A 22,785-nucleotide genomic window follows, 5' to 3' on the forward strand; every position below is an offset into this window, starting at 1 on the left:
TTTAATGGGGCCCCTCCTGCCATTTAAGGAAAGTTTGCACATGGCTGCATAAATTGAGAGGTCTTAGTAATGGATGGTGATGAATTGTCCCACGCCCTAAATGTTTCAATTGGCATAGGGGGGAATCATGAGCTCGAGCCACAAAGTTCCGGACAGGGACAGATGACAAATTCTTATTGATTGCTGAGTACCTGACATCAGGTGCCGGGATGTTGTTCATGGTCACGGTCAAAAATGTGAATTTAAGTGCACAAACCCCATAGCTAGTGAAAACTGGCAACACCATAAGTATCGAAGAAGAAATTTCTGATGTGTGATACGAGATCCAATAATCGATCGCAATTTATTTTATTTGACAGATCCATTTTTATGGAATGGGTATGTACTTAACCCTGCTAGAGCTCCGTTGATCCTTCTTATTTTTTAGATTTGGTTTTATTTTGTGGTATTCCAATCTTTACTTTGCCCTAATTTGCTTTGTTATAAAAGTCTATATACTCCTCACATATACTTTTGAGTAATGAATATAATTTTCTTTTCACCAAAGAAAAAAGAGCTTGTTTTGGTTTCTTCAGTTACGTACCAAAATTGCATAATTTGCCTAGTTGAAACTTTTAGTACTACAATAAGATTTGGGAATAATCTGAGTAACTGATATATTATAATGTTTAGTGGCTCGAAAAGTCTACCCTACCTTTCCAGCTGAAGATCCTAAAACAGGCAAAATAATGACGATTTAGTCTTTGAAATCCGTTTTTCATTTGCTTTAATTCATGTGAGGTAGACCTGGGTGATGCAACTCAGAATCGATTATCGGGAATAATTGGAAAAGGCTTCGGGCCTTTGCACCTGCATATTATCGCAGATCTTTATATTCTTGCAATTTAAGCAGGATTTGACACATTGTTCTTGCTCTCCACGTTGTCGGATGGAGGATGTCAATTAATTTATTTCAAATTGAGGAAGTATTAGATGCCTTGTTAGTGCCATGGCTGAGAGACGTAGGTTGAACGGACGAACGAATGATCAGTCATCTTTGCGTTCCCACTTAAAGGGGAGAGAAAAGAAAGATGCCTACTATAGGTTTTTAAATGGGAAAAATACCGAGCTATAGAGAACCGACCACCATGAAGAAGTTGCTCAATACAGCAATTAATAAGATATTAAACGAGAAACTCGTGTCGAATGGGGCATCCGGCGATGAGATTGGACGTGATTCTCGACTGCTTGTTGCATGACCATGGGAGAAGGAATACACAAAATAATCTCACTTTGTTGGGAAGGATCAGTCAATAGAAAGCACGGCAATAAAGAAGGCAAAGGAAAGAGTATAACCTAATAAACTAATGCAAAAAAAAAAAAAAAAAAAAATGATGGCTTAAAGCACAGATTTGATTTGAAGAATTAGCTCTCGCTTTACGTCCGCTTGTTCCAGAGACTCCCTGTATATATATATAGAGCCACAGATGTCTTTCTGGTACACGTCAAACATAAGCAACTCCGAGTTAATTAATAGAGCGAGAAGGTCCGTTGTTCGTCACATTGCTCAAGAGTATCTGATTTGAATGGCTGAAGAGAACAGGAGTAACACATGGCAACCTTTCGTTGCAATGCTAGCAATTGAGCTTGCCTTAGCCATAGTAAATGTACTATTCAAGAAAGCGCTTGATGATGGAGCGAATCCTTTGGTCCTCATCACATACCGCCATTCAATTTCGGCCCTTTTTTTGGCTCCAATCAGCTACATTTTGGAAAGGTGAAGCTCTTACTCAATTTTTTCATTGGTCAAGATTATCCTTTACACATTTATTATCAGTTCCTCACGTTGTTAAAGATTATCTAGACAAACCTTCTTCTCTTGCTAGTTATTCACCACCGAAGCAACTCCAATAAGTTCAATCCTGCTTTCCTCCGATTATCTTTGGGTACTCAAGGTAAAGGACTAAACAAAGAACTCTTTGTTTGCAGGAATAGCAGGCCGAAGCTCACGTTTAGAATTTTGTGTTACCTCTTCTTCAGTGCGCTGCTGGGGTAGTTTTATGCCTCAATCTGGTTTTTTCCCCCCAATATTCCGCCACTTGATAAAGAACGGAAATAACTGTAGGGAGGTCTATTGAATTCTTTTGCAGGGCGTCACTCAGTCAATATCTCTTCCTCTTCGGAGTTCAACGAACATCTGCAACATTTTCGTGTGCGTTCCTAAACATGGCCCCCATCATGACGTTTGTTGTGGCCTTACCATTCAGGTACTGTGGTAAAAACCGATCAATGACTCAGTCTTCTAGCTAGATTGCATGGGAGAGCGATCAACTGTGTTACACACATAATCTTCTCGATAAGTCTACTCAGTAAGCGACCTTTTTTTACAGGATGGAGGTCGTGGACATAAGAAGCAACAGCGGAATAACCAAAGTGCTGGGTTCAACAGTGTGCATTGCTGGTGTCATGACACTCAGTCTATACAGAGGAAGCTCTTTGCTCAACCATCCGCAGTTGAGTCCGCATGCTTTTAGTACCGCTGCGAGGCTCGGGGTGAAGAGGAGCACGGGACAATGGGTGATTAGCTCAACGGCATTGTTTTTAGGGACCTTATTGTGGTCCTGTTGGTTCCTTGTTCAATCCCATATTGGGAAATTATACCCTTGCAAGTACGCCAGCACAGCCTTCATGTCCTTCTTCGGTGCACTCCAATCTGCCATGTTAGCTAGCTTGTCGTCAGGAAGGAACCTCTCTATGTGGGTTCTCAAGGACAAACTCGAGATATTCACCGTCGTCTTTGCCGTAAGTACTTATTTCCAGTAATGTCGAATGAAGGTCGAACTTCAAAATCTTTCTTCCAGTGGAAGCTAGGAAGCTTTATGCTAGATCCATCTAGCTTTTGCTCTTTGTATGCTTTGCCAAACGAACTTCATCCAAGCCCACTTGAAGAACAGTCAGACAGAAGCTCGGCCAAAAGTAGGATCTTCGTGATCTTTTTGCATGATCTCTTTCATACAAAAAAGGGTCATCTTCAAATCTGTGCACTACTTGAATTGGACTTCAGTGCTAAAATTTTGGAAAACCCCAGACGTCATTAACTCGAGTCACAGGAAAGAGAGTTACGCATTTGCACCTGTACATTGCATCATGTCCATCTTTTTCATGCTCATCCTCGAACGCATGTCGCGACACATACATCTAACCGAACCGAACCATCTAAAACAATAAAAATATCAAATATAACTAAAAGAAAGAGTGAGAGATACTTATTTTCTCCAACACGATGCAGTTCGTCTCGAAAGTTCTCATAGAGCTCTACTAGGTAAAGCAAGCTGTTGCATCTTTTCTGTTACTCACGGGTCTTGATGCTTAACATAGAGTATGGGTGGGACATGGTGCAGGGGACAGTGTGCTCAGGATTGTGCTATGTGGGAATGTCGTGGTGCGTCAAGAAAAGGGGTCCCGTGTTCACGGCAGCATTCAGCCCCTCATTCAGATATTCGCCGCCATGATCGGCATCCCTGCCCTTCGAGAGCAGCTCTATCTAGGAAGGTAACTCCGAATCTCATCTCATTCCGACCAAGCAAAGACCTTTACATAAAAATCTCAATCTCTTTCAACTCACGTTGGCAATTTTCTTCTTTGTCTCATCCAAACTTTGGATGGACCAGCCTGTTGGGATCTGTCCTTGTGATCGTGGGACTGTACGTTCTTCTGTGGGGCAAGAACAGAGAGATGCACGAGAGTATCAAGAAAATGGCGCAGTCGGCCCGAGACATTGAGGATCAAGAAGCAAAAGTGGAAGTTGTCGCTGCCTAATGTTTCTCTGCATCCCCGAGATGCCCAGAGAAAGTAGCAGATGAAAGAATGTCACTTGTTCTTCATGAAACTTTTTCTTTTTTTTCTGATTGAGTCAGAGTCTGACGACAGAATGGTTTGTCGCGATCTGAAAACGGGTTGCGACACCTGTTCGTGAAATCGTTGCCATTAGCAACGCCATTAGTTTCGGCAAATTTTAAGTGGTTGAGTTGAATTTCGCGTGGTGCAACTTGACATCGTAAGGAAATATCGAACTTCAGGACACTTTTACTCTGTCGCGGTTGCTTTCCAACGGCTGACCGTGGATCTCGTTCTTCCGATCGCGTTGATTGCGTATTCATCTGACGGTTAGCAATAAAATCCGTGATCCAACGGTGAATAAAGCCCGACAGTCCACTAGAAAAAGCCACGAACTTTGATTGTGGTCTTTTGAGAAATTACTTTGGATCCAAACATTTAATCTTTTAATATTTTCATCTCTTTAGCAAAAGGTCCTTCGTTTGCGAGCTAAAGTTGGTGAAGGGTTAATCCACTTCAACATTTTTTTTTTGGGAGGAGGAAAAAAGGGAATTAAAATGAGTGAAAAATAATAAGATTATAAAATTTTTGTAAGGAGGAAATGGAGGAAGTTTTCAAATATGGGAAAGCAAAAAAATTTATGTGATTGAAAGCCTACTCATGTCAGTAGTAAGTTTTGATAATAATAATAATAAAAGGCAACTACTAATGTGTTTAATTAATGAGGAAAAATTATCCAATTAATTATAAAATTATTGTACAAATTCGAATTTAGTTCTACAATTTTCAATTTTATTAATTCGGTCATAAATTTTTGTGAGAAATTATTTTGTAGTCCTTCTAGTCAATTTTCATCGGAAAATTGCTAACGTGGCTATCCAATCATCATTGACATCACCGGTTGTCCTACATGACAAGTTGCCGTGTTAGTTATTTGGGGCAAAAATTGGCCAGAAGAACTACCTTAGAATTCTAGGACAAATATTTTGGACTAAATTAACAAAATTAAAGATTCTATGACTAAATTGACATCTATACAATCAATTTAGGGCTAATTGGGCAATTTCCCCTAATTAGTGATAATATTTGTATTTAATTATTGTATTTCACATAAGCGCTTATAGCTAGTAATTTGTTCTAAGCATCCATCAATAATATCCTCCAATGATTAATTTTGGGAATCAAGATTTCATAGCTATAACAACTAAACGTGTTTATATGTGCTTGATGCACTACTTCATTTACCTTAACCACATGTGCACTTATATTAGTTTTCTTCTCTATAGCTTCGCTTAGCAATAACAAGCTTTGTGTTTTCGTTCTTTAAAGTGAAGAAGAGAGTAAGGATCAAAGGTCAAAACTCCTCCAAACGTGCTTTGGTCTAAAGATCTTTGAAAATGCTTTGCATTTCCACAAAACTCTCTAAAAAAAAAAAATTATCATATGGTATTTGCATTTGCCTAAGAGTCTTTAGAGCCTAATTTTTTTGATAAAGTGTTACCAAATGCATCCTAAATATGAGTGAACACTTATATTTGGTGTCAATTAGGTGAGGCTTTCTATCTATAAGCCTTGTTCATCCCTCTTCTTTCCCTTCATGGCTTTAATTATCTTTGTTCCCCTTTTTGAATAAAGCAAAAGTAGATTGAATTTTTTTGTCCTCTTACTAAACCCATCAAAGACCCATTTGACCCATTTTTTTAACTCATAGGACCTATTTAACAACCTGGGTCATAAATAGATTAAAACATGATAAGGGTGTCAAATAGGTTCTAAGTAAGGTTACAACATACTTAAACTCAATCCATATTTATGATTCTATCTTCATTATTTCTCATCCTTACTTGATCTCGTACTCACTCATTAATTTAGGTAGAAGTTTTTGTAAATTTGGTTAAATATGAAAGTATTTTAGCAATATGGATCGATCAATAAGTTTGCATTATGAATAAATAAATCATAAACGAATTAATTGATTACTTTTTTGTCAAAAAATAAGTCAATTTGAGTTGGACCATTTAAGACCCAATTAGACCCAACCCTAGAATTTAAAAAGCTATGTAAATTTCCAAAATTATAAATAAAATATATGTGAATTTAAATATCAATATTTTTATGTTGTAAAAGTTTCAGGTATTGTGATTAGCAAAAATTCACGATGTGGACACAATTTTTTTTTTTTTTTTGGTAAAGCGTTTTAATGTGGACACAAAGTTTGTATCAAGTAAAAAGCAAAACGCGGAAGGTAATTCAGACCCACCTCGTCTTCTTCGCCAACAGACTCCCAAAGTGCCTCGTGACATCCGTGCACTACACATCAGTGGTCAATGTATTGAAACCGGTGGGAATTACTTAATTAATTGCTTGATCTGTGCCATGAAGGGTTCATTAGATAACAAGCTCCTCGACAAAACAGGAAAAAAAAAAAAGAACGAAGTGGGCATCGTCAAACCTATTAGACCTTAAGATCGAGACATTCTTGAATGCACCAGACGCTTGTGATCCTACCGTATGTCAGTCTCCTCGACAAAATAGGGGAAAAAGAAATGAAGTGGGCAACGTCAAAGCGGATAGACCTTGAGATCGAGATAATCTTAAACGCATCGAATGCATATGGGCCCCACGTGTATCAATCACTAGGGGAAAAAAAAATGATGAAGTGGGCAGGCACCAAACCCGGTAGATCTCGTGATGCAGACATTCTTGGACGCACCAGATGCACACGAGCCCGATGCATCTCCGCCTTTAGATCACGCAAGTCTCATCGAGATCGAAGGCTCGGATGCGTAGGACTCAGTGAACGCGTCGCATCTGAGGATTTCGTCTTCAGACCGCTGGAGTAGCGAAACTGGGCCCCCACGTGGGGGCGCCGCCAAAAAAACCAGCCCACTGGATGGAAGGCGCTCGAAACTCAAAGCAACCCACCGTCGTCGTCGCCGCCTCGACAAAAACCAGAACACAGAATCGCCTGCAGAGCACGAGCTCCCCCATCATCCTCATCCTCATCCTCATCATCGTCCACGTCCACGAGCAGGGTATTAATACGCACGAGCGCCGCTGCGTCCAACGGTCGTCCCCGAGGTTTCGAAGCTCCGGTCTGGGTTCCCAGCAAAGGCGGACGAGCTGTTCGATTCGCGAAGGAAAAGGACTGTTGAAGAAGAAGAGAGAGAGGATGATGATGGTGGCTATAGTGGCGGAGATCCTGGAGGTGTACACGGAGGTCCTGGCGAGGGCGATGGAGCATCTGCTCCGCGAGGCCCGCTGCCGCGGCGCGTCCGGTTCCTCATCCTCCGCAGCCTCCCGTTCGCGTCGCCGCCGAGGCACCGCGCCATCCTAGCCCCGCTCCGGTCCCCGCCCAAGTCGCGGCGTGATTTGAAGCTTTTTTTTTTTTTTCCCGTTTTGCTTTCTTGGAGATATGGGTGGAGGTTGAGATTTTAGTCGTGTGTAAATACGAGAGGAGCATTTTTTTTTTTTATTTTTTTGGGCTTTGGATTGATTAGTTCTTCTTCCTCTGCCATGCTCTGTTTTCGCCTAACCATCGACATTCCAGGGAACGAATGAATTGAATGTTGAATCAAAAGCTCATTACGTCATCCTCTCCTCGGAATTCTCGCGTACGCGAAAAGCCGTCTCTCAAATCGATTGTCTGTCGGAATATACGATGATTACTCGTTTTTACTAAAGATTCGTTTATTGTATTTCCATAAGTTTGAGATTAATGTTCGTAAAAAGTCCAGAATTCGATAATCCTGTATTGAGAGCAGGACTTATTACAACGGTGGTTGTCGTTAAAATAATCGGATTTTAATTACTTTTTTTGGGATTCCACAGTAATTATTTTTATTGATCAAATTACATGAATAACCAACTATAAATGGAAGAAACGTATTTTCGTAATTAATCGGATTTTCCAAATATAAGAAAAGCCAGCTTTAGGCGGTCAGTCTCAAACTCGTCTCCCGGCCCAAAACCCCAAACCCATTTATATCCCATTAGGATTTGGGCAGGTTGGGTAATTTAGAAATTTAACATATTAAGTGATGTGTTAGACTTTTTCTTTTTTTTTTTTATAATAAAGCCAAAGAAGTGATGTTTGGTATAGTTTTTGCGTAATTCGATCCACCTCCAAAGGATCTCAAAGGCGCATTTGCCTGCCAATATGGCGAATTCAAGATTTTACTCCATAATATAATTTCATAGATTATGAATAGTTTACATTCCTGGAGACTCACTTATAAGTGGGGGAAATTATAATTTAGTCATAGATCTATCATATAAATATTGATTTATTGCTAAACTTTTTTAATTTGACTAATGTAATCCTAAACATCTAAGCAAAATTCCACTATAATCCTATAAGTTTATTGCTGCTAGGTTTTTCTAACATGATAGTCCCCTTAGGAAGTCATTTTGAGTAAAATTATCTACATCAACATGCTATTTAGGATAGTCGGTTATGTTCAATTAAATGGATGGTCATCGTTCTCAATTATGCTGTAATTTATGGTAACAGATTGTGCCAATTAGTTCCGAATTTATTTAAAGATTACCGTGGTTAGAGTATATAAATTATTTATTCATTCGTTTCAATGGAGAATAATTGATTGTACTTATGTATAAAATATGCTGTGCATCGTACTCTAACAAATAAATTTTTTGGAGTAAATAGTTGTGCATTCAATTTTCAAGCGGATTAGCTCGAGAATAATAAATAGTTCTTCGCGCGCAGACTCTAATTTTAAATTATCCGATGGAGATGACTTCCTCGAGAAGGCAAAATGCGCCCAGCCGCGGTGATTGCCAATTGGTGGAAAGGAGATAAAGCAATGGGTTAGCTGGCACCAATTAGTCAGCTGTTGCAATTATAATAATGGCAACTTCTAACCTAACATTACAGAATGACACATTCTTATTATCATATACTAAAGATTGCGACTTGCGATCCATGTTGATATTTAGTTAAAAAATGTGTTGTGTGGTAAATAAATTATTCGATTTGGATTTAGCGTGACTAGCGCAAACTTTTTCATGCACTTCTTTCATTTGGATTGATTATACTGTAACATGTGTCGAATGGATTAATTTGATTTACTCGAGATACTCCCGTAATCTTTTTTATTAGGTAAAGTTATATGCAAATGAGAAGAATGAATTGTGTATTATTTGGATGAATAGCATGCCACACTCAAGTGTATTTATACCCGAACAATATGTACAAGTTAGCTAACTTAGGAAATAAACAAGATTACAGGATGAAATAGAATGTTGTAGAAATCGATGATAAATGTGTAGTGGGCTAATGAAAAGATTACATTTCTAATGATAGTGGGTGATTCTTGAGGAACACCTGCGTCTTCCGAAAGCCAGCACAGCCCATCGAGCTCGGCACAAGTATCATAGAAAGAGCGATACTTAAAACTCGGCGCTAAACAATGATTCAATGATTTGCTCCTTACTACGCGAAGAAATCAAGGAATTGCCGGGGAACACACAACACCCTTGTTGTAGAAATGTGATTTTCGATGTCTCCAGCACAGTCAGCATTCGAGTAGACACGTAACTCCAGGCCGATGCATAACTCCAAGCCGGTGTTGGAATGAAAACCATAAGATAAAATTCCCATCATAATGTATCGCAGAACATGTAGCATAACAACGGAGTGAATATAACCCGCGAGACATTAAGGCTGCGTTTGTTTGTATTTCTTTTATGTTTTTAAACATTTTTTCTGTTTTTTTTTTGTTCTTTTGTTCCCAGGAACAAAAAAAAGTAAACAAGAAACACAAATTTTGTGTTTCTTGTTTTTGAAACACAAATCGAAACACTTTTGAAATTTTTCTTCTTTTTCTTCTTATTTTCTTTCTTTTTCTTTCGCCGGTCGCCGGCCTCGGCCATGGCCCGGCGACCGGACGAGGGCGGCGGCCTCGCCGTGCACGGCGAGGCTCGCCGGCCCCAAGCAAGGCCGAGCCTCGCCGTAGCCGGGCGAGGGTCGGCCTCGCCTTGGCCGGGCGAACTCGAGCTCGCCCAGATCAGGTGAGGCCGAGCTTGCCCACAGCCCGGCCTCGCCGGATCCGGGCGAGATCGAGCTCGCCCGGCCGGCGAGATGTCGGCGCGTCGGCTGGCCGGGCGAGCTCGATCTCGCCCAGATCCGGCGAGGCCGAGCTCGCCCGGCCAAGGCGAGGCCGACCCTCGCCCGGCCTATGGCGAGGCTCGGCCTCGCCGGGGCCGGCAAGCCTCACCGTGCTCGGGCGAGGCCGCCGCCCCTCGTCGGGCCGATCGCCGGCCATGGCCGAGGCCGGCGACCGGCCAAAAGAAGAAAAAAAAAGAAAAAAGGAAAAAGAAAAAGAAAAAAAGGAAAAAAAAAGAAAAAATAAAAGAAATAAAAAAAATTATACAAATTTACCAAACGTGTTTCTATTTATTTTTGTTCCCGGAACAAGTTTACCAAACACGTTTTTTGTTCAGAAATTGTTTACAGTGAATGTAAACACTTTTTTCTATTTCCTCGAATAATTTTTAAAAAACGCAAACAAACGCACCCTAACTGACTCACCGTATGAATTGTGATTGCTTTGTCATAACAGGGAACCATTAAGAAGGTCCAGCCCGGCGTTAAGCAACAGTGGGCGGAAGTGATCTCATCATCTGTCAATCCTGCTCAAGAGATAAATCTAATGCATATTTTGCTTGAGTTAGATAAGAGCTATATGAGTCAAAAGAGACTTTTATGCCCAAGAAATAATCAAGCAAATCCAGGTCTTTCAACTCAAATTGACAACTTCCGACCCAAAGAAAAAAATCCAGATGACGACATATATATTATTTTAGATTAGCAGTTCCCTTGATGTCATCTCCTATAGATAGTCATATCACCCACATGAAGCAAAAGTAACAAAATGGCCTTGATCATTCTGACGAGCAAGTAATGCTTTGTCATGAGAGTTGGGATGGAATCCAAGTTGCTCCATAGTAGTATTCAATTTAGCAAACCACACGCAAAGTGCCTGTTTCAATTATATAAAACACTCGATAATCTATTTTAGATGTATTCCCATGGCTTTACGAGAACTTAAAAAGTAAGCAAACTGAAATGGGACCAAGGTCTACGCTCAAATTCCTCACCTTAAACTGTTTCGCTAGTGTAGTTGAGCCACTTTCTGAAATGAGGGAAGTGCTATAAGGCTTTACATTAAGGTTTTGACGTAACAAAACTTGCACTATCTTTTCGTACTTAGGTATACAATGTGCCATCGGTAATGATTCTAATATAGTGCCACAAATTTTCTAGCCGATCCTAAGTCATTATTCTTTTTATTGGATTCAATAGGAACTATTTCGTTATATTGGACAATGATACGATCCTTCACGATAACTTGAATTCTCTCGTAGATAGCCACTTTAAAAGTAATCTAAACCCTTTGCAATTGAACATGATAAATTGCACTCAATTGGGTTCAAATTGACATACTAAGTAAATATATAAGTGCTCAACAACATTCATTGTTAACTCAATAAGGTAAGTGAATCACGCGCAACGGATTTATAGCTTCACTTTAACAATATAATGAAGCTTTTCCGACACATATCTCAATTAAGTAAAAGAAGAAAATCACTATTAGATAATTAGAGAAAGGAGACCATGCCCCATTATCTCGTCTTAGGATTTATCTTGTGACAAAAGCATTTTCATACTTTCTCTATAGAAATGGATTGTTATGGGTTATATTCTATTAAAAACTTATATTTAAGTTGAGAGTCATAGCAATGGGTTACTATGCTAATTTCTTTCTCATTAGCCAACTATTAATGAATCGACGATCGAATCATAATAATGCTAAAAATTAAGATAACAAAAATTAAACTTACCAGAAAACAATAAGAAGGTTTCAATTTAAATTCATGAAGTGTCAGAAATTGAAGAAGCCGTTTAAGAAATTTGTTTTCTAAATTAAGACTGTATCCTCCCTAAGAGCTAGGCTATACTTTTCGAGTCACTCAGTATAACATATGGGTTTTCCAAATTGATGATCAAAGTTTGGCGGAAATCATTCTTTTCAGATTTGTTTATAAGAGTAGAGACGATTTCGATTGGTGCAAAAATAGTCATCTTTCTTTTCTTTTTTTTCCAACGAGTTACGTGGGGGAGGAAGACTTTTGAAAATTTTTAATACGACAAAGCAAATGACGGTGAGTATAGGTACAAGAACATGGCAGCAAAAATAAGGAGAAATCCGAAGCTTTTTCTTCCTTCCTAAGCATTTCTCCTCCCTTTCTTGTCTCCTCTTTCTTCCCCTTGACCCGTGCTCGGAAGGTCAAGCGATAAGGGCGTCTCGGAAGGAGGAGGAAGGAGGCGAAGAAGCTGCTCATCAATCGTCACTCCGCTCGCTTCTCGCACAGGTACGAGCTTGTTCTCTGATTCTTTTGTTGCTTGCAGTCCTCGCTTGAACTCTCACGCAATTTATTATGTCGGATCGCTCCCCAGTCAAAGACCCTGCTTCGTGCCAAAGATGCGAAATTTTCCATGTTTTAGTGCATATGGTTTGATGGGTACCTGTGTTTTTTGCGAAATTTGGGAACTTGGGGCGTTGATCACCCGTTGGAGGTGTTGAGTGTAGGTGGATCGGATGTTTTGAGCGTGCTTAGCGACTTCTTGAATGAGGGGGGTTTTAACTTTTGATGTTGTTGAGGTAGTGGTGGTTCAATGGGGGGTCCAAGCCAGAGACAATCATCGACCTTGTCGTCTCGCCTCTCGCCATTGGCCGAGCCCTTCAAATTGAGCAAGCCCTATCAGCAGCAAGTTTATACTCACTCATCGGAGCATTCTGTTGACAATTGGCAAAGTCTCGGTCCTTCCATTGCGTTGGTCCATCCGTTTTCCGGTCTTGAATTGGAAAGCGACGTGCGGGGTGATTGCAGTTACTCTGTTTATGACTTTGGATCTAAAGTCTCCGGCTTTCCTTATGATTATCAAGATTACCCATCTGAGGCATCCCAGGATCTCAGTGGTTATGAAACTGTATCCGTAATAGAGTCGTCTCATGTGAATTGTGGCAAAGACGTTTCCAATCGGGTCTGTGATGGCCAAATCAGTGGAGTTGAGGATGAGGGTACTCAGGATAAAAGGAAGCAGCAATGGCTGTCAGCGGAGCATTGTTGTTGAGGGAAGAATGCTAGTGATTCGGCCGCATATCAGCTCTTTGCAAAGCAAGGTCAGTAGTTTCTTTTCGAATTTAGATGTTTTTTCAGTCCTGTTGGGTAGGCTGGATAATGGAGGTGAGATATGATTATTCTTGTCCTATCCAGTGTTCAAGATCCCTTTCAAATGGAAATAAGGGCCAGTACTGTCTCTTGCATTTATTGTTCTAAGATAGTAGTGCTGTATGGTCAGTAATTAGTTCTTTCTCTTCTTATTTATGTTTCACTTGGCTTGATTCTCGTTGACTAAACTTTGCCTCTTTTTCTGGTTGTTATATTTAAGTGTCTCTAATTACTAGTATGTAGATCAATGTCTACAAAGGTTTTAATTTAGTGCTTACATCCTCTAAGCTCGTCCATGTTATGGTGTAATAGATGCTATGGCTTGTTGCTGATTATTGCGATAGCATTCATCTAAACTAGTCCATGTTATGGTGTAATGGATGCTATGGCTTGTCATTGTGGTAGCATTGCTTTGATTTGGGAGAGTCGTCCAATTTTTTCAGTCAAATTTGTCCTGCACGTTCAGAAAATCTTTTTGCACCTCAATCCTGATGGCTATTTTGAAAATTTGCTAGCGAAGAACTAGACTACTTTGTAAGATTAGACAAAAAGCAACCACATATTTGGTTTCAGTTCATGTCAGGATACCTGCGAAATTTAGTATTTGGAAGTCTGTATTATATTGATTTTTTTGTTCAATTCAAATTCATCAAGACTTTATTAAGGACTTGCTCCTCTTTTTGGCTCCAATCCAGTGGTATGCTTGACTCTTAGCTATAGTGGTTATAGATCTAGATATTAAAGGTCTGTTGTGTTTGGTATCATTTACCTCACAGAACCTCTATAACATGGCATGCCATTAGGGTGCTCCAATCTTGCTAGGTCTCTGGTCTGGATTTTGCCAATATTCTGACTCAACTATCTTGGCCACTTGTCTTGAATCTTTAACTTTTGAGTGGGCTCTTGAGGATCATGCACAGATTCCTTTTCGTCACCTGTTTTTGTTACTGTTTGCCTCTGAATGGAAACAACTTCACTAGGTATCAGGATGGCGTGGACTGATAATAATATGTAAGTTTATCCAGGCCCTCATCAGCAGCCCCGGACAGTCGTAAAGCTTTTGATATAGTAATTTTGGCTTATCAACTGTTTTTGGCTTGAGCGACAGTTCTCTTACTTGCGTTTTCTTTTTTTTCCTTTGAGCCAAGCAAGATAGATGTTCCTTGATGCTTCATAATAGTAATGTAATGAGCTTTTGATTTTTTGGATCTCTTTTTTAGCCAAAAAAGTATTTTGGATGTTTAACAGTCTACAGGATTTTTCTTTGCATAATGTTTGTAGTAAGAAAGAGAAAAATTTGTGTGATGCATGGAGGGAATGAGGATTTGAAAACAGTATGAGTTTGGTGTCACTTTGTCTGCTCATAAACTTATCTCTCTGCAGGGAGTAATGCTTCTAAAGGATCAAAGAGCTTCCGCGAAACTTGTAACGATCTCTGTATGGGTTATTTAGAAACTTTTGCGAGAGACGATCAGGTCAAATTCCAAGGGACAGAGCAAAAAAAAGCTGAATGTACCTCATTTTCGGTACTAGATCCCAGTGTCATCCCCTTAAAGCTTTCAGTTTCAATGGATCAGTATACCTCCACAGCCTCCCAAATAGTTACAGTCCCTCACAATGTCCAGCAGATTTGGTCAGAGGGAACAACGATTATCCCACCATTGTTTCATCTGAATCTGAGAGATGCGAATCCCAGTTTGAATCTCCTAAAGAAAAAAGTGCAGATACTCCTTTTCCAGGTACAAATCATTGTCAAGCTCTGGGTTTGGGCAGTCAAGCATTGACGAAATAATTTCTCCCTCCAATTTTGCTGCTTCAAAACCTCTGAGTTGTAGTGGTATTGGGGCTTTCAACAGAAGGGAGATTTTTTCTTGTGATAGTACATTGGAAATGGACTTTCCTGCTTATCAGGAGAGAGTTGCTACTCTAAAAGGTGAGGAGAGAAAAAGTCAGAGATTAGAAATTGTCACGAATGTCGAATCTTTGCCTATAGTTAAATGCCAACGGAAAGCTGCTGAAGGAAGTAATTTTGCCCAAGGTTCTCTTTTAATGCTCGAAAAGGATGGGCTCAACCAAAATGAGCTAGACGAGAGTGATGACGACGAAGATTCACCTTGTTGGAAAGGACTGAAACTTTCACCATTTGCATTTAGAGAATCTGAAGCTTCAGATCATCAACTTGATGAAGCTCCTGATATTAAACTTCATGAAAATCGATTGGATGCAAGAAAAAGTTTGAATCCCCTAGCACCTGTTTTTGTTCCTCAAAATTTCGAACATAAGTTGTGTCTCAAGGAGATCGAATGTGCACAGAATGATTCCTTGTCTTTCCAAAAGTGTGCATCTTCTGCTCCTATCCCATTGTCTGAAGTACAGACAATGCAATGTGACAACATGGCAGGACTCTCCAATTGGGAAGGACTGAAGGTAATTGGCCCTCAGCGCAGGGCCGATATGCATAAACCTGGCCCAGAACCTCTTCTGAAGGGAAAGACGTGTAGCTTTGCTAAGGTTGATTATGGTGTCACATCACCATTTCTTAAGGAGGATTTTGTTACACATACCAGTAATTTTGGCAGGGGAACAAATCTTGAAGTTCCAGGGAACATTATCAATGATATCACATTTCCCAATGCAACTAGTGTTTCTGTCTCTGCAGTGGTGCATGTCTCCGAGGCAAAGTCACTTGAACAGTGGTCTTCTTTAGGAGTTGGAGAGCCCTCTTACACTGAGGCTCGTTCCAATGTATCTGAACTAGTGTCCACATCACCAAGGACAGAAGTGGATGTACTCGTGAATGCGATGCATTCTCTGTCAGAATTGCTTATAGATAAGTGTGTGAACGGATGCATGCTGAGTGATGTTATGCATGACAGAATCCAGGTTGTAATCAGCAATCTCTCAAATTGCGCAAAACAGAGGGAGAGACAGTGGACATCTTTGGATGGATCAAATATTCCCGGGATCTTGAGCTTTTCAAACAAGTCCACTTATGCATGCATGGTATGATTTGGTAGTGCTCTTGTTATATTTTCATTCTCATCAGTAACTGGAATATAGACAAATAATATATTGGGGAAAAGAGACTTCTGACCTAGGGATCTGCATATTGCGCATTAATTGATCTAGAAATTTTCATGCCAGCTCTCTGGGCATGCTAGTTTATGAACAATTGAGGAGCATGCTCGTTTGCCAACGACTTTTCTGCCAAAGTCTATGACAGGAAATACAGTTTCCTTTTGGAGTTGCAAAAGGATGATGAGTTTTTACTGCAATATCCCCGTATCTCTAAGGAATTTGCCAAGGATCATATTATTCTTAGTTAGGATATTCTGTTTTTTGCTCTGACTTGGCTGCATATTAGGAAACGATTAAATATTCTTGAAATAAGCTATTTACACTATGTTGAAGTACAATGAAATTGACAGATTTGCTATGTAGAAGTCTGCAATTTTGTGCTGTTTGACAGGGATGAGGATTGTGGTCTGAATGCCGGTCCAACTTTATGACTAGTCAATGAAAAGCTAGGAATGTGGACTAGTCAATCAGCTGCTTAAACATTTATATAATGTCGTCTAGTTGTAACTTATGGGTCTGAGCTTCACTAAGTAACTACTTGATGCAGAATACTGATTCAGTGCTGTCAAATAAAGAGTTGCAGGATGCTCGTTCTCTGGTCAGCAATATAAGCAGTGGGATTCCCCAGGTAATATCTGCAACATTGTGTTAAATTATATTTATTGACAGTTGTCTTCACTGAGAGGACATAATACTAGATGGCTCGTGGTTTGTGAGGTGCAGTTCAATGATAAGAGTATGGAAGCTGGTTATGTTGAGGACCGAATGAGTCCCCAGACTATATTATATAAGAACCTATGGCTTGAAGCGCAAGAGGCATTACATGCAATGAAGCACAAGGCATATGTTGCACGTATAAAGTCCAAGACATAGTTTCACCAGAGAGAACACTTAAGTTTCGCTTGATGGTAGAAGCTTGATTTTGCAGGTAAATCATGTTCTCTTTAAATTTTAGATATTTTCGATCAAAATCAGTGAACTTAAGTTTTAATCAGGTGATCGTGCTTTTAACACAATTTCAACCATGTCATTCCATCAGGTGTTAATGGATCAAGTAACAAAAGGCTGGCTCGACAGAAAAAAGACATGTCACTCTATCCACGTGTCATATGGCAACTCAGCATGTTGGTAACTTTCCTATTGAACTTTTGATGAGATGAAATGATTGAAATCATTTGGAAGGACAATGACCTGATTGGAGGTTTTAAGTTCGGTGACCTGAAAGAACGTAGCTGCAAATTTGGATTATTGTCCGAGTATCTTGCCTTGATTTTGCTGTATGAGAATATGAGCTATTCTTTGCCGCTCAGAGTGAAAGTCATTATGAGACTTTGAGAGTTTGTATTTGATCGTAGATGTTAGCGGTCTAGAGATGGTGGGGAAGGGGAACTACACGTGTTTGAGATGACAAAAGAAACTGTAACCCACGCACAAGTTTATGTTTGTGCATTGTTCATGAGAGCATATGATTGCCCTTGATGGCTCAAATGGTCCGGCCGGATATGCATGTTTTGTTTCATTAGAGGGAACCTACTGGTTCTCTCTCTCTCTCTCTCTCTCTCTCTCTCTCTCTCTCAATGTCATGCAGATTACATAGTATTTAGCAACAGGGAGTCATCACAAAATGGAGATATGTGTCTGTGTGTGTGCGCACACGGGCATCACAGAGATGATCATCTGAACACGGTATGATTGTAAACACTGAAGAGTTCTGTGGTCTTGCGTAATCAAGGGATGGACGGTCCATGTTTTTAGATTTTGGTCAAAAGACAGTCCATGTTTCAACAGCAGGAAAATGCCAATGCCTCAGCCCAAAACTGAAAACAAGAAAGAACATTACCACAGCCTCACATCTAGTGGGCCAATTGCGTGTAGCAAGCTTGGACTGATGAGGGGCAGCCATCCGAGTCAAATCCAGCTCAATCCTTCTTTTGTAGATGCATACTGAGCAAGAATGTATATCGCAAGTTGTATCTCTGTCGCACGGAGGGTATCTTTATAATTACGTATAGATCGGTGCGTATTTGGTCACGCATTGTATATGATCGGACGTCTGCATCTCATTCAGAATGAATCGTATCTCGGTCGCCAGTGTCATAACGCACCCATGGAGACTTTCCCTTTCCACCATCACCCGATTTACATGCACACAAGATGGACAGACCCTAAATTGCACACGAGAGAAGCAGCTTCAGGATTTTTATGCATGCATGCTTTTCCAACGGTCTGGGAAGTTCAACAGCCCACTGGACTCTCATTACTCAACAGAAGAATTTGAACAGCTCTATCATTTAGACAGAAGAATATGAGGATGCGAGATGGAGGTTGAGCTGGCGAGCAAATGGTGCAGCACAGGTTGTCTATGTAATTTATGCCAAACCCTGACTGACTGACTGACACCCCCAACATGTTTTCGCCTATGGGATCGATGCTGTTGGACATTAATACTCTCTACCATCGTTTTCACTTTTATCGAACCTGCAACTTGACAGAGAGAGCAGCTGTGTAGGTGCGGCTGGGTTAAAGGTGAAGGGGCATCAAAAAGTGCTTGAATATCGACAGTGCTTGAATGCCACTCTTCAAGCAATGTGGTACAAAAGCGAGTGACACTGAAACAGGAACTCGTCCCTCTTTCCCAAGACGCTAGGGCTTCCCCCTTACACGTCCTTTGTGGAACGGTGGATGCACATAAGCTTCGCCCTGTCATTAGGGGCTCCATCTTTAGGAAGGAAGGCAAATAACATAAGTTTCTTCAACAACAGAACATGAATGGTTTTTTTTTTTTCCCTAATATAAATTTGCGGGTAATAGCTCGAATTGTCGAGCTAAGAATATATTGAAGCCAAGCGGATTATGAATGTGATCATCTTGTCTATTAACGACCAAATTACAGGATCCACACGTTATTTCCCTTTCTGATTGTCTTATCGAACATGGTCCTCACATGTGGCCTTTATACTTCCAACATGAACTTGCTCAGCTCTAATTGTTAAGTACTCAATAACTGGTGGAAAGGAAAGAGTAATACCATGTTAAAATGGCAAGGGAATAGATGGGACCTTCATCAAAGCAAAAGGGGTTTAATTCATTGGACCTTGATGTAGTGGTAGGATCACCAATAGTCTTATCTTATTTGCATATATGGTATATGTTCACTTCACGTGTCATCACCAATTTCACTCCATTAAACTGGGCCAAACTATAGTCTATAGTCATGTTTCTTTGCAAGCAAAATAGGAAATGATACTAACGATCCCACTAGTTTTTGCCCCATATTCAAAACCGTCTTTCTACTTCTTCTTTTTTTTTTTAAATTCAAAATAGTCCCTTTACTTTTTTAAAAAGTGCGACGTCTACCATTGCATCATTCTAGGTTTGAATTTTGCAAACATAAACTTGACGTTGTAAAAATTGCTAACGTGGACTTAATAAGAAATTTACAAGATTTTTGTGAACTCTCAGTATCTGTGCATTTTGCAAAATTCCCTCTCCCTCTCTCTTTTATCCGCGAAAAAAATTTAAGGAACAAGATTTGCATGCTCTAGGCGATGTCGTGTTGGTCTTGCCAACTCAACAATCCGAAAGTAAAAATCAATCACTTGATTAATGGTGACAATTTAAAAAAAATACAAGGACCACATCGGATAAAGTTTTGAATTTCGGGTAAAAATAGAGGAAATAGCAGAGCAGTGCCATTTCACCAAACCACGAATGTCCACAAATGGCCCAAGCAATCTCTACACTTTGATCATAGTTCGACTGTCATGATCTTGCGAACTGTCACAAATCATTACAGACTGGCCTTGTTTCTTTCCTCTTCTTCCCCAATGCTTAAAGAAGTGGGTTAGAAAATGAAGAAGCTCTTTCCATACAGAGAGAGAGAGAGAGAGAAAGAGATGGGACAAAGTAGCGAGGTGACATCACTGCTTGTGCAAGTCCCCTCAAATTGCTTTGGAGCGGTACCACACAGAAACATTGCAGGCTTAGATGCCGAACGACCTGTTGGAAGTACAAGGACAATCCATGTAGCATTCCACGCAGAGAAAGCGACAAGTCATGATTGTGGGGACTCTTTTTAGAAACTTGGTTAATTTGGTATCCCATCTCTTGATGAAGCCAAGCCCATGTCACCACATTCGATTCCAATGTCATTGTCTCCTCCCCTAATCAACATGTACAAGAGGAAGAAAAACGTAGAACTTTAGATTCTAACATATCTAGACAAAAACCCTATACATCTAGTCAATTGTTATTATTCATACACCTCTTGGTTACAATAATTTTGCGGCGCCGTAGATATTGCTAGAATGTTTTAAATGCTACTACATCGAAACTAACTTATTATGTTATGCCAAGTGTGTAGGAGTAGATGGATTTAGCGTTCCTCTTTAACTTGGGGAGGAATTCCCACTATTCTTTCCCACATGGTCCATGCGATCCATATGGTCCATACTTTGATGATCACATTTGTATCCATTAAAACCAAAGTGATGACGTGACACAAGTGCCTCAAAAGCATTCAAAAGAGGAGGAGGAAGAAGAAGAATAGGAGAGTTGGGCTGAGGCTGAGCAAACCAAGTGAAGCGACTGGCATTAAAAAAGAAAGAGAAAGATGGGATTGGAAAATTAGGTCTGGTTGGAGTGAAGAAGACGCAAATTGGGACAAGAGAAAGAGATTGGGATTGGAACTCAAAAGAAGAATCATCTAAAAAAAGGAAAAGGTAAAAAGGAAAAATAGGGGGATTGAATAGCAAAATAGGGGCAGCCTGCGGGGGGGATACCTAAGCAATAAAATGGGGAGGGTGTACTCAGCATTAAATGAGGTCGATAGACTGGGGTTTTGGACAAAATCCGCCCGCCCTTTACCAACCCAGGTGGCTCAGAAATCTCTCAGATTATTATTTTTTTCGTTCATGCAGCTCCTTATAAAATGAAAGGAGGGCCCACACTAGTGTCCCTACATTGCCTCTTTTCCTTTTTCTTTTCCCTCTTCTAATTTCCAGGAGAGGAAAACAAAACCACACTCGTGAAAGTCGAACGAGAAGTGGCCCTTGTCTTCTTCGGTTCTAATGTGGATTCGATTCATCATGGTTGCACATTCTCCTGACCGTCCGATAGAGCTAAATTTTTCAAAATGAGTCATATAAAGACATTTCTTTAACTCATATATAATAGGCTAAGTTATAATATATGTTATTTATATTTAGTAAATGAGTTTGAATATAATATGAGTAATAAATTGGATATGTGCATTATAAGTTCTAAGACCTGTCGTGAAAGTGTAATTAAATTCTAAAACTTTCAAAAAATATAATCAAATCATAAAATTTATCAAATTGATGCAATCGAATCTTTTTGTTAACACCGTAAATTTGTTTAACAGAAAATACCGACGTGGTATTTTTAAATTAATTTATTTTTCATACATGGCATTTTTTTTTTTATTACTTTTTGCTCTAAATCTTAAGTAAATAATAGTAAAAAACTAAAAAAAGCTAAAATAATTTTAAAAATTTGGAAAAGATAGACAGGGATCATAGCTGGGCACTGCAACTGCCATTCATTACCGAAGGGTGGCTGGCCATCGCTGCCCAAGGCGAGGGACAATGCTTTAATCTAGGTGATGCCGGTCCTCAGGGCCTAGTGAGAGTCATCGGTCATAAGTGAGGGCTAGCATCACCCAAATTTGGGTGAGTCGTGCTGGCCCTAGCGAAGGTGTTGCCCATGTTTGGGTGAGCCTTGTCGGCCCTTGCCTAGGCCAGTGATGGCCTCGCTCGGGTTGGCGAGGGAAGGCAAGCGACTTTCGCCTGTCCCTTCGATGATGGGCGGTGATGGCAGCACCCAACCATGATCCTACCCCCTTTTTTTCTAGTTTTTTTTAATTGTTTTAGCTTTTTTAAAAACTTTTTACTATTCTTTAAATAAGAATTAAAGCAAAAAAAAAAATGCCACGTAAGAAAAAAATTAATTAATTTTAAAATACTATGTCAGTTTTTTTTCGTGAGACAAATTGACGATGTTAGTAGAATGACTCAATTATACAAATTTGACAATTTTTATGATTTGATTGCATTCTTTTTGAAAGTTTTAAAACTCAATTGCACTTTTTAATAAGTTTTAGGATTTGTAGTCTATATATCCCTTCATTTCCCCTTCTAATTTTTAGGAGGGGAAAAAACCACACTTGTGAAAGTCAAACGAGAAGTGGCCTTTGTCTTCTTTAGTTCTAATGTGGATTTGATTCTTCATAGTTTCAGATTCTCTAGACTATCCCATAGAGCTAAGTTTTTCAAAATAAGTCATAAAAACATTTCTTAACTCATATATAATGAGCTAAGTTATTATATATGTTATTTATATTTAGCAAATGAGTCATAAATGGATTTACAATTTATATAGACCAAACTTACCTTTATAACTTTTTCTTCATTCTCTCTTGCCCTCATTTGATCTTGTGCTTACTCACTCCACACTCTTACCTTAGTTTAGGTATGGATGGATTTTTCTAGATTGGGTTAAATAAGGAAGTGTCTTGGTAATATGAGACAGGTTGGGTATGAGTCACTAGATTTGCATTGCATGGAAAATGTATCAAAACGAGTTAAATGAGTCTATTTAGGTTGGACCATTTTC

At 39.7% G+C, this 22,785-nt stretch overlaps 1 protein-coding gene and 1 pseudogene across 1 annotated transcript; both read left to right on the forward strand.

Annotated features, from left to right (window-relative positions):
• The first annotated feature begins 1,465 nt into the window (after positions 1–1,465).
• Positions 1,466–3,866, forward strand: LOC120293004 (annotated as a pseudogene).
• Positions 3,867–12,987: 9,121 nt separating this feature from the next.
• On the forward strand, positions 12,988–17,674 carry LOC120292956. Its single transcript, XM_039311563.1, has 5 exons — positions 12,988–13,025; positions 14,458–16,077; positions 16,700–16,780; positions 16,876–17,080; positions 17,192–17,674. The coding sequence occupies exons 2-4, from the start codon at positions 14,965–14,967 to the stop codon at positions 17,023–17,025; spliced, it is 1,344 nt and encodes a 447-aa protein (XP_039167497.1). The 5' UTR covers positions 12,988–13,025; positions 14,458–14,964; the 3' UTR covers positions 17,026–17,080; positions 17,192–17,674.
• Positions 17,675–22,785: the final 5,111 nt, after the last annotated feature.

The sequence above is a fragment of the Eucalyptus grandis genome, chromosome 4, assembly GCF_016545825.1.
Source record: "Eucalyptus grandis isolate ANBG69807.140 chromosome 4, ASM1654582v1, whole genome shotgun sequence".
Lineage (NCBI taxonomy): Eukaryota > Viridiplantae > Streptophyta > Magnoliopsida > Myrtales > Myrtaceae > Eucalyptus > Eucalyptus grandis.

What these genes read in the sequence shown, in the direction of transcription:
- LOC120292956 (XM_039311563.1), top strand. Translation starts at nt 14,965, where the DNA reads ATGGACTTTCCTGCTTATCAGGAGAGAGTTGCTACTCTAAAAGGTGAG. An exon ending in AGTCCACTTATGCATGCATG is followed by an intron (nt 16,078 to 16,699) that starts GTATGATTTGGT and finishes TACTTGATGCAG; the next exon opens with AATACTGATTCAGTGCTGTC. An exon ending in TAAGCAGTGGGATTCCCCAG is followed by an intron (nt 16,781 to 16,875) that starts GTAATATCTGCA and finishes TGTGAGGTGCAG; the next exon opens with TTCAATGATAAGAGTATGGA.